The sequence below is a fragment of the Oryzias latipes genome, chromosome 12 (genome assembly GCF_053564925.1).
Source record: "Oryzias latipes strain Hd-rR chromosome 12, Olatipes_Hd-rR_3.1".
Taxonomy (NCBI): Eukaryota; Metazoa; Chordata; class Actinopteri; order Beloniformes; family Adrianichthyidae; genus Oryzias; species Oryzias latipes.
This window is the reverse complement of record NC_136248.1, coordinates 15,318,578-15,333,983: the sequence shown is the minus strand read 5'-3', so window position 1 is coordinate 15,333,983 and position 15,406 is coordinate 15,318,578. Positions and strand designations below refer to the sequence as shown.

Here is a 15,406-nt window from a genome sequence, read left to right as displayed (position 1 = left end):
TAAAAAAAACACAGATTTAAAGTCGTTCTTGTCCTGCTTTACTTCCCAGCTTCCCAGCAGCAGACTGAGTCGAGGCCAATTCCTCAACAGTCCCCACAGGCGGCAGGCCTCGGCTCACGGCTCCACAGCGCCCCCTGTCTGCTGGAGTGTGCAAGCGGCGGCAGCAGGCACAAAATCCGGAAGCAGCTGTCCGATCCTGTGGCTCCCCTCTCAGCGGGGCTCTTGACAGGCCGGCCCCTGCACTCGTCTCCCAGACTGAGTGAGCTGATGCAGCGGAATCCTCTCCCCACCATCCTGGGCTCTCCCTCCAAAGTCAGTCAAGCTCTGCATGTGTTTTGCGTGCACAGCAACATGCACAGAAATACTCATTTGTTCTTTGACTTCCAGGCCATCCCTCCATTTGAATTCCCTAAACCCCCCAGCTCTCCAAATCTAATGACTTTGCTGACAAAGCAGGGTATGGTCATTGTGCCCCCTTGCAGCAGGACTGCCCCCGGAGAGCTCGGAGACATGCAACAAGCCCCCTCGTCTGGTCCCCGCACCGCCCACTGCATCCATAGACTGAGTGATGATAACAAAAGATTTGGAAGGTTAGATTACTTTATGTGCAGTGAAGTTCTCTGATTGGACTTTATTGATTTGTTCCCAGGAAGCCTTGGATTGCTGGATTAGAATGCTGTGCAAGAAAACAGTTGAATTTTGGGTTGACATGCTGGTCGTTTAAATCTGACACAAAAAAAGTGGGGTTGTGTGCGTTGCAGGTCTCAGAGTGCTGGCGGTCTGTCTGACATGCTGCTGCTGGCTGCATTTGGAGCAGGGGGACACGCCGGGGACCGAGGCAGCACAGAAAACCTGACGGCTGCAAAAGCCATAGAGATAACAGGTTTGATGAGCAAAGCATGGGTCTGTCGTCTGACGAGCTCACTTTAGAGTTTGATTAAGACTGAAGGCTTCATTTAGAGAAATAGTGTAAAGAAAGAAAAAACACAAACCAGAATCCTTAAGCTTCCAGACTGGATCACTTTTCAAAACAGAACTAGCTTTAAAGAAATGTAGGCTTTTGAATTCTATTTTTCGGCTCTTGTGGGGTTTGTAAAAATTGGAATATAAATTAAAACAACAAAATTTGAGTTTTAGTTAAAATTATGTAATCGATTTCTTTTTCAGATTAAAGGGACTCTGTTGAATTTTGATCGCTTAACGCCTGAATTTATTTTCAGCTTTGATTAAATACAAAAACAAAAAAATCCCCTTTCTTTCATTTAGGTGCTAAATCAAGGTAGTGGTTCGATTTGCACCAATAGGATCAAAGGGAACAAATCTTTAAACATGATTCTTTTGCCATTAACATTAGCCCATAAATAAAATCAACAAACCGTAACTTCAAAGTCCTCACGGCATTGAGAGTTTATTCCCTTTACAGCACACATCCCTAATTCACCATTTAACCCATGACTCCAATTCATGTAACAACACCTTGAACAGAAAAAGCACTGACATTTTTTTTTAAATATATATATAATATATGTGGAAATAAATTCAGGCAATAAGGGGTTAACTGGGCCATAAGGAAATGCTAGAAATCATCTTAAAATTACGGTTCTTCAAAATGTCCCTCAGTTAATAGCACCCTTTAGTAGTTGCATTAAAAAGGTCATTGGAGTTGGATTCATGTTTCCTGAGCTGCTACAACTCAGACATGTGTCAGTACCTGATGTTTACTCAGTCACACTAATGCACTATAGGTAGTAATGAATGAATCTCAAAGATTGCTAATAAATTCCATGTTTTAGAGCTAAAAACTAAACTCCATCATAGGATGACACACACCCCCTTCCCCGTTTAGCAGTTGGGTTTATGAGCAGGCACAAAGCCCACCAGCAAGAACATACTCTTTTATTCATATTTACTAAAATACTGCTATTATTTTAATCAGATTCAGTTGGACTGAAGCTAAAAGGTGAGGCGAGTTAAGGATTTTCAAAGAGCCATCTGAAGCTGCTACTGCAGATAATTGGGAGGAGGATGTCTGCAAATTTCTCTTATTTTTGAAGAAAATAACTTCACCTCTGGAAGGTAAAACGCCACTTCCTGTCAGGCAGGCTGCAGTGCTGGAAAGAAAGCTTTGGTCGTTACCGACGGCCTTCATCGCGCTGCACTCTTTACACACCAAGAATGTTTCCATTTGGGGGAAACCCCCTTTCCTTTACCGCTCTTTCAAATCGCCTCTTTCTAAATTGTGTGAGCAGTACTGAACAATGAAAGGAAGGAGCCATTCCAGTGTATTGCAGCTTTTTTATAACCAGCTATATTGCACCACAAATACACCTTGTCGGGGTAAAAGCCGGACATGTTGGTGCGTGGCTCAAAAGAGAGCAACGTTTTGAAATGCTGAGAAAACCCAGCAAACAGCGTTCAAAGACAAAATAAAGAACAAAAAGTGAAAAGGGAGTTGTGAAATCCATGTGATCTTAGTTGGGGGTTTGTTTATTTGCTCTCTTTTTGTCTTTCCTTGCCCATTAGGGCCCCCTGGTGGAGGATTTGCTCCTGGTTGCAGCAGCGCGGCACAGGTGGTTTTCACTGTGGGCTCTCCACCAAGTGGCAGCACTCCGCCTCTTACCTCCAGACAAAGAAAATGCTCAGGTAGTGCACAGAAATCCCCTCAAAACAAATGTCCAACCTTGTTTTTGTTTTTTTACTGCCTGGAAGGCAGTTTTTTTATAGAATGCTGGACGAAAAAAAACAAGATGCAAGAAAAAAAGAAAAATCTGCCTTGTTTATCTCTATAACTCTGACAATTTTTGGTTTCTTAAGCTCAACGTTGCTTATTAATCACCTTAAAGTCACTGCAGGTGAGTACAGCATAGTACATAAAAGCAGAAAGGTAAAATGAGATGTTTGAAAAATAATACATCAATCAAATCTAATATTACTTTTATATGAATATTAATAAATGATTTTCAAATAAAAGCTAAAAGAAAAAGGAGCCTTTTGCAGTAAAACTGGGATTTAGGTCGTGTTATAAAAGTGAATAGTCAGACGGGCTTTCAGTGTTAAAGAATTCCATATAAAGGCTTAATGACTAAACAATCATTAATGAAGTGAAAATGAGTACATTTCTTTGACCAAACAGGTCAAACAGGCACAGCCAGGACCAGAAATATTTGGACAGAGACACATTCTTTTTAATTTAGTTTCTGTAAATTACCACAGTGAATTGTAAATAAAACAACTCAGATGGCATTGAAGTGCAGACTTTCAGCTTTTATTCCATGGGTTGAACAAAAAGATTGGATAAAAATGTGTAAAACTGAAGCATTTTTTAAACACTTCATTTCATGGGCTGGTAAGTAATTGGACAAATGAAATACGGTAACTGAAAACAAAATGGTTTATTTACAATTCACTGTGGTAATATACAGAAACAAAATTAGAAAGAATGTCTCTCTGTCCAAATATTAATGGTCTTGATTGTATATTTAATCAAATGAATCCATTGCTAGTCTGTGTCTTTTCTTTCTTTTATTTTATTTTTTTTAAATATTTTTGTCACATATAGAATATGATGGTTGAATCTGAATGGTGTGTGCTGCATGCAGGCTCCTCCTTCACATCCGTCAGCCCGGCCTGCTCCTTCTCTGCCCGTCACACTGGCACATATGCGGACGGCTTCGAGGCTCCTCCCAGTCCTCGTTACAATTTCGCCGACACTGTCACTGCTAACATGGGGGGTCCTGTGACCTTTGAGGCTCCCGAGCTGCCTGAGGAGACGCTGATGGAGGTGAGAACCGCATTGCTCGGAAAGTCTTCAGGCTAAATCAAGGAATGGAACAATGAAATGTCCATTTTTTTGTTACTCTAATGTGGATTAGATGAAGAAAAATCTGCTTTGTTGTTGTGGTCTTGGAGCAGCAGGAGCACACGGACATGGTGCAGAGGCTGCGTTTCACTCTGGAGTTCACCCATTGTCTGATGGAGGTGGCGGGGGCTCGAGGCGTAGCAGCGGGGCCACTGGGGGACCTTTCCCACCTCTCTCTGCTTCAGCAGCAGAGTCTGGTGGCAGATCAGATCAGCTCATTGAGCAGAGAGTGGAGGTAAAAGCCATCTGACAATCAGCAGTTGTATATATATATTGGAGGGATATCCTGGGGGGAATTTGGCACTGAAAAAAAAAGTTACCCAGCGTTTTGACGATTTCCATTATCTCCCTTGTGTCAGATCTTTTAAAGTTCCTCTCCGAACATCTTTTTTGTCGATTGTAAAAGTGTCTTTGAATTATGATTATCAGCTTTTACCCCCCAAAAAACTGTCATTTTCTATAACATAGTTCCTGCAGAGCAGCGGTAGTTCATTAGTAGAAATTCACCTCCCGTTTTTGGCCCGCCCCACTTCCCGTCACCCACCTGTTTGCATGCGCTCCAGCTCATCTACATGGTTTGAGTGTCAAATTGTCTCCTCAGTTTTGCAGAGCAGCTGGTCCTCTACCTGAAGACCACAGAGCTTCTGTCTGCTGCTCTACACTCCGCGATGGATCAAGTTAAGCAGGGCAGACTCTACCCATCTGCGACTGTCAAACAAAGTATGAGCCTTCCCCCCGAAGATGCTCTTCATAGTGGATGTTCAAAGTCACAGAGATGATTTTTGTCCTTGTGCAGTTTTGAAGAGACTGAATGAGCTCTACAAGTTGAGCGTGGCCTCCTGCCGCTCGCTCAGCACTCGGCTGGAGCACTTCTTCAGCAGGAAGCACCGCCTGATGGACCGCATCACCTCCATCACCGCTGAGCGGCTGCTCTTCAACCACACCGTGCAGATGGTGGGTCCGCGCAAAGTGGAAGGACGAGCAGCGAGCGTGCAGACGCCACCTGTAGTCACGCCGAAATGTTCTCCCCCTGAACTCAGGTTCAAGCCGCTGCGCTGGACGAGATGTTCCACCAGGGGGAGGCGTCGATCCTGCGCTACCACAAAGCTCTGCTGCTGATGGAGGGCCTCTCCCTGCTGCTCACCCAGCAGGAGGACATCCTCAGTGTTAGCAAGTGTGAGTCCTTGATCCCTCCTGAGAGATTTGACCCAGCTGGGAGATGCTAAATGCACCCCCTTGTGTCTAGAAAGCAGAGGGTCAATTGCTTCAATATCTTTGTGCTTCTCTCACGAAACAAACTGCTCCAACTGAGATGATGCACAAGAGTCAATTGTTTTTGTGAAAAACCGGCATAAAGCGTCCTAAAATGGATCAAATGTTTGTCCGATAAACACTTAGACTAAGGCTACGTTCCCACTGCAGGCTGAAACGACCCAATTCCGATTTTTTTGCCCCTATGCGACCCAATTCCGATCTTTTCATGACAGTCTGAATGACACAGATCCGATCTTTTCAAATGCGACCCAGGCCACTTGGGTTTGCCGTCCTGAATCCGAAACGTATCCGATCTTTTCAATTGCGACCGCCGTCTGACCGGCCAGGCCACCTAAATCCGAATCGTACGTCATCGATACGCAACAAACGTCATCATTCTGCGTTGAAATAGGTGGGAACGAGAACGTAAACAGCAACCACGGCGGACGATGCTGCAGAGACCCGTCAGTGGAAGGGAAGCAAGGTCCCCGATTTGAATTAATATTTGGGGTGACAGCACAAACTCCAGGGCTCTTATCTCAACCGGCCGGGGGGGGGAGCACCGCTCTAGAGACACATGAGCTGTGGCTTGGCAAAGGCACTGATGGATAGTTAGAGTGAAAGAAATGCAATATGAATATAATTACAATAATAATTATTATAAATAATATTCTTCACTAAATAAGGTATGCGAAATCAGAAAAATTAGGAAGTTGTCATTTAAACATTTTGTTTTTCCCCCCACATGCATCTACTTAGGTTTTTTTTTCTGAAAAGTTCTGAAGTTAAATATATTAAGAGTATATTTTAAAGATTTTTGTTTTCAATGAAAGTTTTTTGCTGAATTGAATAGGTTTTTACTGTTATTAGAAAGATCCTGGTAACTTTATCAAAGGAGAAAAACGGACAAACTTAGCTGACAAAACAAGTCATCCAGATGACGAACACTGACTTTTCCTGGTCTCCTCTCCTTTGTCCTGCAGGTAAGGAGTGCATCGAACGCCGCCTCACAACTTTGCAGTCTGGTCTCTGCGTTTAAGTCTGGATGTCAATCATTCTGCACTGTGAGCAATCCACTTAAACAGATCAGCACCCGGAACTGGTGGCTCCAGTCATATCTTTTCAGTTTCACACGGCTTAGGTTTACATCAAAGTGAAAGGGTTTTGTTGATGTCAGTTCCAGTTTGGGGTGGTGGGAGGGGCCTTCTACGTCGAGCTTGGAGCAGAAGAGATGGTTGCTAAGACGACCGTTCCCCCTCCAGCTGCTACAGACTTTCCTGTGAAAGCAGTCGTTGCCAAGTAGTTCTGTTCATTTCATAAAGCACTCTATTCATTCATCTTCTTCCGTTTGTCCCTTTCGGGGTCACTGCGCTGCTGGAGCCTATCCCGGCCACTTATGGGCCCTGCCTTCGCCCAGAAGTGGCCGGGGATAAAGCACTCTTAAGTTTGGAGATATCAACCAGTCGCTCACACTATGATTTTGTAAAGAGCCGCTTTGGAGTGGGTGGGAACTCAGCTTAGTTAGGAATTGGGGGCTGGAGGAGCATCACCTGCTGGTCTCCGGTCCTAGACGAGCAATGTCCACATTTTCAGTCCATCTGTGTCTCTTCTTTCTTACTTTCTCTCTGTCTTTCATCTTTCCGTTGACAGTAAACAAAGCATAGGAGTGCTGCAGTCTCTGAGAGTTTCTATTTGTCAGTTCGAAAAAAAAGAAACCCTTTTATCTGATTTTTCCCCCCCAATTTTGTTGTGATATTTCCAAAAGGGGGCGTGTCCCGATTCCTTAGCTTTTATTGGAGGAAAACCGGACAGGTCCGGAACCGTCTCAAAGGTGGCGTCTGCATCCTGGTTTGTTTTTAATCCAAGAGGAGGTGAAGGTGGTCTATTGGTGTCCTCCATCACTTTTGCTTTAAAGAATTTGAACCTCTGACTCTAGAAGACCGCCTCCTCCAGATGCTGGTCATTTTTCCCTTTTGCTGTTTTAACCACCAATCATGTGTAATCCTCGATGAATGTAGGCTTTCAGGAGATGATCGGCTTTAATATGTGACGTTTGAAACGTCTGAGCTCAAGTCTGGAGGCTTTTTGCACTGTTTTAGTACTGTATAAAACAAGTGGAACATGCCAAGCTCATCTTGTTTTGGTAAATGTGTTTGCCTTCAGTGCGGTTTGAGTTGTGTTGCAGTGGATTGTCTAAAGGTTTGATGTGAGATGGTTGAATGGGGGGAGGGGTGGTATAAGATATAAACATAGGAGAAATATGTATTTACACTGAGACAAAAAAAAAGTGTGTATTTTGTTGTTTTGTGTTTGATTTCAGATGTTATTTGTTTTTATTCTGAAAATCCACAAGTTGGATGTTAGCTGGACTTAAAAATGTTTACTTTATCCAGAATCGTATTTAGACTTTACAAAAGATTGGGCCAACTGAAAACCTTTAATGGTGGTTGATGTGAAGGAGTTCAAGCCCGAATAACAAAATGTTTGACCAAAAATCACCCTTTCAACAAATAAAAGTTTATAATATTAAAACTTTATACGATGTATACAATGGAGCCCCCCGTAGAAGCACTACCGGATGGAGGGCTGTCAATCGACATGTTTTTTTTTTATCTGCTTTTTTGTGTTTGAACATTCCTAAAGTCGATTTCTACCACAGCAATCTGCCCCTTCAGACATGGTAAGGTCTGGACGGAAGCGGGCGGCATAGAAACTCATGCATGTGTCACTTTGTTCCCCAACAATCATTGCTGTTGGACAACTCCCAACACATTAAAAGTCTCTGATTTAGATGTTCCTTTGTTTTGATTTGTCTGAACATTTTTACTTCACTAACTCTGTCTGTTTTTGTGCGATTTAAGTTATTGTGAATAAGACACTGCAGGCCTGGATAGATGTATAGAAGGTAAAGAACACCTGTACATTTCCAAAGAATCTGCGTTTAGCCTGATCTTCCATACTTTTTTATATTATTGTGCAAACGCTGTTGCATGTTTTCATCTCCATAACATGCACTGTTTGAAATGTCCCTGTGTTTAATGTAACCATTCCTGTTTAGGAGCAATATCATAAATAAAGTTGAACTGAAAGGTCATTGGGCTGAAGGTTTTACACATTTTCCTTTTTTTTTTTTTGCTTATTTACAGTTTTCCCTTTTTCCTTTTTTCCAATGTATGGAAAAAGTGGAGATCATCTGCTGAACTTCCACTGGTGTCGTACAAAAATAAAAACATTTGTGTTGCAAACTTTGTGGCTTTTCTTTTTACAGAAATACTTACCCTCCTGTGTTATGTTGCGGGTCAAATTGACCCTTTGTAAAGTTTGAACATCTAGGAAAAATGGTTTAAAGTATTTTTTCAGCATGAAACTTTTTCTGCTTGCCTTAATTAGTGTAATCAACATATATTATGAAAATGGTTCATCTCACATATTTGAACCCCCGCTGCATGTTTATATCACATGGATACTGTCCGGGTCAATTTGACCCGGCAGTCAAACTGGAGGTACAAGGATGTCTTTTTATAAGTACTATTGCTTTCTTTGCAGCTGTGAGACATATTTCAACCCAATCACACACATAGACACACACGCACACACACACACTGGTGCCTAGGTGTTATCACTTTTGATAGGAACCATTTATATTCTCGCGGGAAAACTCAAAAGGGGAGGGGCAAAACATATAAAAGATTCTCTGCACGGGAGTCCTTCCAACATTACACAGGAAGACCTTCACAAAATGAGCAGCAGAAGCAGAACAATGACAGTCCAGGAGGCTCTGGAAGTCATCACTGATCATGATCAGAAGAAGACTATCTTGAGCTAAATTCTGATTCTAATGATTCTGATTTTGAACCAGATGAAGGAATTGATATTCCTGTTCCTCCAAGCAAGACATTCATATCAAAGAATGGTGAAATACATTGGTCTTCATTCCCAAATATGCGTCAGACAAACCTGTCTGCAGAAAACATAAAGGCAGTGCCAGGGCCCACTAGGATGGCGGTGACTCATGTGACCATGTCAATTCAATTCAATTTCATTTAATTTTATTTGTATAGCCCAAATTCACAACAACAGTAGTCTCAATGGGCTTCGTATCGGTCATTGAAAAAGTAAAACATAAAATCGCGGTGAGGAAAACTTCCAAAAAAAAAGGATTCCGGAAAAAACGAAGAAACCTCGGGGGTGCTCACATGAAGGAGGGATCCTCCCCCAGGACGGACAGGCGATTACCAGAACTCATAGAGAAGAATTACAGTAACTTATCTTACGCTACAACTACATATATAAAGTCCAGCAAACGAGGTTCATCCAGATGGAGTTGGGGGGACGGCCGGGGGCGCGAGTCGAGCCGGGGACAGGATCGAGGTCAAGACAAGCACGACCTATCCGAAATGTGCAAAGTTAACTTACACAAAGCACAGTGTGATGACTGCTCACTCTTGTGCTATGTTTATGTACAGACACACACACACAATTTCATTTTGCAATTGCTTATCTGTTGTATTGTGATTTTGTTTTTTTCTGGTTTACAGTGCATGTATGTAAAACAAAATTTCAAGATTATGTTTCAATGTTATATAAAACCATTGTATTTTATATGTTAGTCTTTCAAAAGTAATACAGTAGTGAAAAATTTAAAAAAAAGTTAGAACATTTGTATTTTTAAGAAAAACGAGTGAATTATCTAATAATTGAACCACTACCTGTTAGAGGTAAGGAGCACCATTTCACTAAGTTTTGATAGAATAATTAGTAATGAGCTTAGTAATGATATATTCACACTGCTTGTTAGGATTTTGGGGGTTTCAGACATATTTTAATTAATAAAACCTTCACCGGGTCTAATTGACCCAGGAACATCATCTCTGTTCCACACAAACGAACATAACAGGAAGGTTAACATTTTAGAAAATCATCTGAATCGCTTTGCCTGGTTTTCTTTTTCCAACTAGAAGCTCTGAAGCTAAATAGAGAAATAATTTAGCTAGAACAGTTAAAAATGTTGTTGGAAAGAGAACAAGGGAGCTACATTAAAATAAAGTAAATAAAAATAAATGCCTTCATGTGTTAAAACTTCAACAGACTAGAATGGTATTAATATGAAAGTGGGTAATTGACCCGCTAACCTATAGCCTATTTGCAATTTTTATCCTTTCAAACATGAACATTTCTGCAGAAAATGAAAATAACTAAAGACAAATATAATCTCATAAATTACTGACCAGTGTCTTTACTCTGGCAATTTTCATAAATACTTGGAAAAATTATGGTTTCAGCAAAAGTAGATCAACATCCATGGCGATTACGCATTTAACTGAAGAAATTCTAAATGGCACAGATGATAAAGAGTTCACAGAAGGAGTGTTCATCGATCTGAGAAAGGCTTTTGACACTATTGATCAAAACATTTTAGTAAATAAATTGGAAAGATAGAAAATATGAGGACTGGCATTAAATTAACCCTTGTGCTATCTTAGATGACCCCACCCTTACATTGACGTGTTATTCCTACCATGACAAAGGTGGATAAAGGTGGAAAGATTTCATGTAATCCATGGACACCAGTGAAGATCACAAATCATTGAAGAAAAAAGGTTCAAAGCACTGTCCAGTGGGTCTAGATGACCCATCTCCCAATGGTAAAGTGCCTAGGATAGCACAAGGGTTAAAACAGCACTCATTTTGTTTAAAGCCAGCATTTGTATTAAAAAAAACAAAAATGAGCTTGTCAATTTGTGGTGTGGATTTATGGAACGGGTTGGGTTTAAAATAAAGCAAAGGTTTACATGTGATTAAAAAAGTTTACAAGATGTCACTGATGGAACTTTACATGGTTGGAAAAAAACAGTAAGAAGAAATGAGCAAATCTCTTGTTTCCTTTGGTGGTATAAAGAGGGTAAATGGAAGGTTTGGAGAATCAAAAAATGGATATATGTACACTATTAGATATCGTAAAAACAAGATGGAAACGTGCAAGAATTTTCTTTTAGATCAATTAATTAATTTATCCATCCATCTTGCCCCACTATCCTGTCCTGTTCTTCTTTACTGTGATTGGCTGTGAGACTTGTCAATACGACAGGGGAAACTCCCCGCACACCTGACCAGAAACGTCGCCATGGCAACACATTATATTTATCTGAGGAGTTTGAGAGTCATTATTGGTTTGTTTGATGCTTTCAAGCAGAACAAATAACTTAAAGTTAGAACAAAATTAATTTATTCATTCATATTTTTATTAAAACGTTAAGGTTGATTAACATAATGTGAATTTTTTAAAACAGCTAGCTTGAGGTTAAAAAAAGAAAAAAAGAAACTGTACGTTCCAGAGGCTTTCGGGATGTCAAGGACCAGCTTCCCGCCGCTGCGCCAGTTCCCGTTTCCACGTGTTTTAGTGAGCCAGCAGCATTTCAAGCCTCTGCCCGTTATGCCGTTAACCGACGCCGGGATGAGAGCGGCGCCAGAGGAGACCGGCCACGCCGACCGCCGCGTGACGTCACTGGAGAGGAGCATCCAGTTCCTGCAGGAGCAACACAAGGAGACCCTGCAGAAGCTCCACGCAGAGATAGACCACCTCCGAAGGGAGAACAAAGGTGTGCAAAGCAGCAGGCTTGAACTTTGACTTTCAGATGCATTGGAATTCACAACATTGGAAAATTAAGTGATTAAGAAAACCTGTTGGTTCTTTCAAAGTAAAATACTTTTTAAAACAAATCTGTGTCTTGACCTGAAATTTACAAATTAATACTTTTCAACAATAACCTGCCTCTTTTGAACAAAGAAAAGGCTAAAATCTACATAAAAAAATCCATAAAGCTATGGGGAAAAATAGTTTCTAATTCAAGTTTATTCAAAAATAATGTTCCAAATCTGAGTGTGTGTTAATGAGGTGGAGTCTGCATGATGCTGAAAAGTCTCCTCTTCTGAATGTTGTAGAGTTGCTCTACAGACGGATAATGGAGCCTGCAAAGCTGAGAGGAAAAGGAAAGTTGCAGTCTGCCCTGCCAAGAAGGATTTAGACACACAACTAGCAATAGGCGAATTGATCAACATGTGTCTCTTTACATTTTGTCTCTTTTAGGCCTGGAAGCCAAACAAGTCATGAAAGCTCCTGCAAAGGGAGGTGAAGCTCACACAGGTGGATCCATGCAGGAGCGAGCCCTGGAGCCACGCCCCTCTCAGGAAAACGATTTAAGGTGCGTTTTGCTTTCCATATTCTACTAAATAAATGAGTCAAAATATAATGTTATTGATATAACAAAAAAATTTGTAAAAAAAAGGCAAATATTTGTCATTTGGAGCTACTTATAAAAAAGTCAGAGTTTTTTTTGTGTTTCCTTCATTTTCACCATAAGAATGGATTGTTTTAAACCTGAAACAATTAAAATAAAATTAAAACAGCAGCTTTATCTCATATTTAAGTTAATGCATGATTGCATCCTAAGTTTTAGGAGACATATTCATAAAGTGTGAAACGGATTTATACATGTCAATGTAGCTGCACTTAAGTCTGTGTTTAGATCTCATTTCAATCGAAGTCAAAAACTGCTGATAAAGTCAAACTCTGGATAAGATTTATGGAAAAAGATGATTTATTTAGATTATTCCAGCATGTAAACACTTTCTTAGTATTATAACACTCGTCACAACATTTAATTTAACATTGTAAACCTTTATCTAATCTCTCTTGATCCAGACTAAAAGACAAGCTAACTGGCTAGTCTTATTATAAATATTAGAGAATTTGTTTGTGTTTGAAGGGTTTCATCTTTAGGCAAATTCCCTCATTGAAATGACAAAAACAAAATCCCCAAATCTTTATGTAAACATACAGCAAATATAATAGAACAGAGAGATGTATTATTTCAAGGTTTCACAAATCTTTGTCAAAAGACAAAATTTAGACAGAAAGAGGTAAAAGTGTTAGCAAAAACACAAATACGACACGATGGGCTAAAACACGAGCAAATGGAAGATGGAAGAGAACAGTTCGTCGTGTTTTTCCCTGTGACACATGGAGTCCAAAGCAGCCTGACATAAAGTGAGGGCTCAATGTTCCTCCATAAAGTGAGATCAAATTGAACGCAGCGTGATTGTAGTGTTGGGACTTTGAAAAATGTTAAAGGGCCTAATTGTGTAAAGTCAACTTGCTGAGCTTGTAAGTGTGTTATAATGTTCATTATAAACAACCCCAAAGCACTATCTTCATCCATTCATGCATTTCTGAGTATTTCTTTAAAAAACTTGCACTCTGAGCACCAGCCCCTCCCAACCCACGAAAACAAGTGGATCCTCACGTTGTGATGTCCCAAAGTGAGGACCCGCCCCTTCCAGGAAGTATCTGGACTGCCCGCACCGCTAGCGTGTGTAAACAGCAGAGCGTGTAGTAAAAAGGATGATGGGAAATGGATGCAGTCTTGCTTACAACTTCAGAAGTGAATTTCTATTGAACTCCTGTTGCTCTGCAGAAACTATGGACTAGAATATGAAACAGGATTTTTAATTTTGGCTAAAAACAGCATAAAAGACCACTGGGAACACTTTTACAATAGATCAAAAGATGATCAGAGCAGCACTTTAACCCTTGTGCCATCCTAGGCACTTGAACGTTGGGAGTTGGGTCATCTAGACCCACTAGACAGTGCCCTGAACCTTTTTTCTTTAATGATTTGTAATCTTCACTTGTGTCCATGGATTACATGAAATCTTTCTACCTTTATCCACCTTTGTCATGGTAGGGAGAACACGTCAATGTAAGGGTGGGGTCATAACAAGGGTTAAAATGTTATGCAACCCAGCAGAATATTAAAACATCCTGGAATAGACACTAAAAATGTTAGAAGTTCCTCTTCCTCGTGTGATACATGTGTAACACACTTGGGTGCTGGCTTCCTGGGCTCGGCAGCCCTCTCATCCCTGAGTGGAGGTCTCCGTGTCCCTCTGGTGCTGGTTCTGGTCCTTGCCCTCGAGCGCTGGGCCTCTCCTGAATTTCAGTGGGTGAACCTGGTCGGGCCATTTTTACGACGCTCTTCGGGGGACCCCCACTTTATTTGGGCTTCCTCCTCTTGGGCTTGCTCTCTACTGAACCTCCCGCAGGGCGGGTGGCTACCTGGAGCGTGGGGTGGGTCTCCCTTGGGGGCGTTCCTGGCTCGTGCCTGGGGTCCACCCCAGCAGAACATAAACACTCAGTCGAGCACAGGTGTCAGCTCACCTTTGCACAAATAGTTTGCGTGACTGAATGAAATGCTTTACATGTGTCGGTTTGTATGCGTGTGAACTGTGGTGGTATCGTAACGTTTTGGTGTGTGGACAGGCCCCGCCCCTTTTAGAAAAACATTTACACCAGACAATAATGAATCTAAACTTCATTGCTGTATGATTCTGCTCCTCTTTTTTCTGTAATCGTCCTCCTATTTCTGTAACTCCCCTCTTTTTTCTCCCTTTCTTTTGTGCCCTTACCCCCTCCCCCCCTCTGACATCCCTCTGTTTTCTCTGCTCTTCTTCTTTTCTGTCCGGTCCAACAAAAAACGGATACAAATATAATTAATAGAAATAAAGTTTAGCCTAAATCACAAGAGGGGTTTATATAAATATACACCTTGTGTGTCAGAAGATTCATAACCTCATGTAGAAAGTAAAATCAGTCTGTTGGACAGAAGACTTACTGAAGTTCATAAGGAAAGTTCTGCTATGATCACTGATATTTTTTGCTCTTGAAAACGCCGCAGAGTTTTGGGATCCCCTGGGCCAGACGGCGGCGGACACGTGAAGGGGGCTCCTCATCGCTTCCCTACAGCCTCTGCAAATCCGCCGCAGTCTCTCTCACCGCGCAAACGCTCCCACACTCCAGGAGTGTGAAGTCATCAAATATTTAACCTTCTATGTTGCAGTAACTCTTTTGAGGAGAGGAAATTACCCAAACATGGTCATCAGTTTTTTTCCAGGGAAAATGTGAGTGCTGCTCTGATTGAAACTGCTTTTTTTATCCTTCATCTGTGTGGAGCAGGCTGTTCCATTGTGGTTCATATCAGACCTTTCTTTTATTTATTTATTTATTTATTTATATCTCAGGTCGGAACCCTTTCCAACGAGGCTGGTTTTACCAGCCTTCAAGCGGAGCCTGGGCTCCAACATCAGCGATAGACAGAGGAAGGCGCAGGGTTTGCACAGAGATCGCCTGAAAAGAACGCTGTCCTGACACTTTCCAAACCAACGCGGCGCTCTTTTCAGAAGCTTTAAAGCTAATTAAAGAAGCATTTACACCACAGAAATGTTTTCTGTTTTTTT

At 41.4% G+C, this 15,406-nt stretch overlaps 2 protein-coding genes across 8 annotated transcripts in view; both read left to right on the top strand.

Moving 5' to 3' along the window:
* ulk1b (unc-51 like autophagy activating kinase 1) overlaps window positions 1-8,358 on the top strand; it is a 29,283-nt gene extending 20,925 nt beyond the window's left edge. For both annotated transcript variants that reach the window (XM_011481918.4, XM_020707782.3), the window contains exons 18-27: window positions 50-312; window positions 388-590; window positions 762-883; window positions 2,524-2,643; window positions 3,600-3,781; window positions 3,913-4,094; window positions 4,461-4,579; window positions 4,656-4,813; window positions 4,900-5,035; window positions 6,097-8,358. In XM_011481918.4, the coding sequence (XP_011480220.1) occupies window positions 50-312; window positions 388-590; window positions 762-883; window positions 2,524-2,643; window positions 3,600-3,781; window positions 3,913-4,094; window positions 4,461-4,579; window positions 4,656-4,813; window positions 4,900-5,035; window positions 6,097-6,152 (1,541 nt within the window). In that variant the 3' untranslated portion in view covers window positions 6,153-8,358. The remainder of the gene's footprint in view (window positions 1-49; window positions 313-387; window positions 591-761; window positions 884-2,523; window positions 2,644-3,599; window positions 3,782-3,912; window positions 4,095-4,460; window positions 4,580-4,655; window positions 4,814-4,899; window positions 5,036-6,096) is intronic.
* A 2,867-nt stretch (window positions 8,359-11,225) lies between these two features.
* On the top strand, window positions 11,226-15,406 carry ccdc74 (coiled-coil domain containing 74). Of its 6 annotated transcripts, XM_078955750.1 has the most exons (6): window positions 11,226-11,321; window positions 11,404-11,712; window positions 12,056-12,104; window positions 12,202-12,315; window positions 15,010-15,070; window positions 15,191-15,383. In XM_078955750.1, exons 2-6 carry the CDS (start codon window positions 11,460-11,462, stop codon window positions 15,260-15,262), a joined length of 549 nt encoding a protein of 182 aa, XP_078811876.1. In that variant the 5' UTR covers window positions 11,226-11,321; window positions 11,404-11,459; the 3' UTR covers window positions 15,263-15,383. The 6 variants fall into 6 exon arrangements, with proteins under 6 accessions (XP_078811876.1, XP_078811877.1, XP_078811878.1 ...); XM_078955751.1 differs by lacking the exon at window positions 11,226-11,321 and having other exon boundaries at window positions 11,328-11,712; window positions 14,848-15,070; window positions 15,191-15,330; XM_078955752.1 differs by lacking the exons at window positions 11,226-11,321; window positions 15,010-15,070 and having other exon boundaries at window positions 11,328-11,712; window positions 15,191-15,406.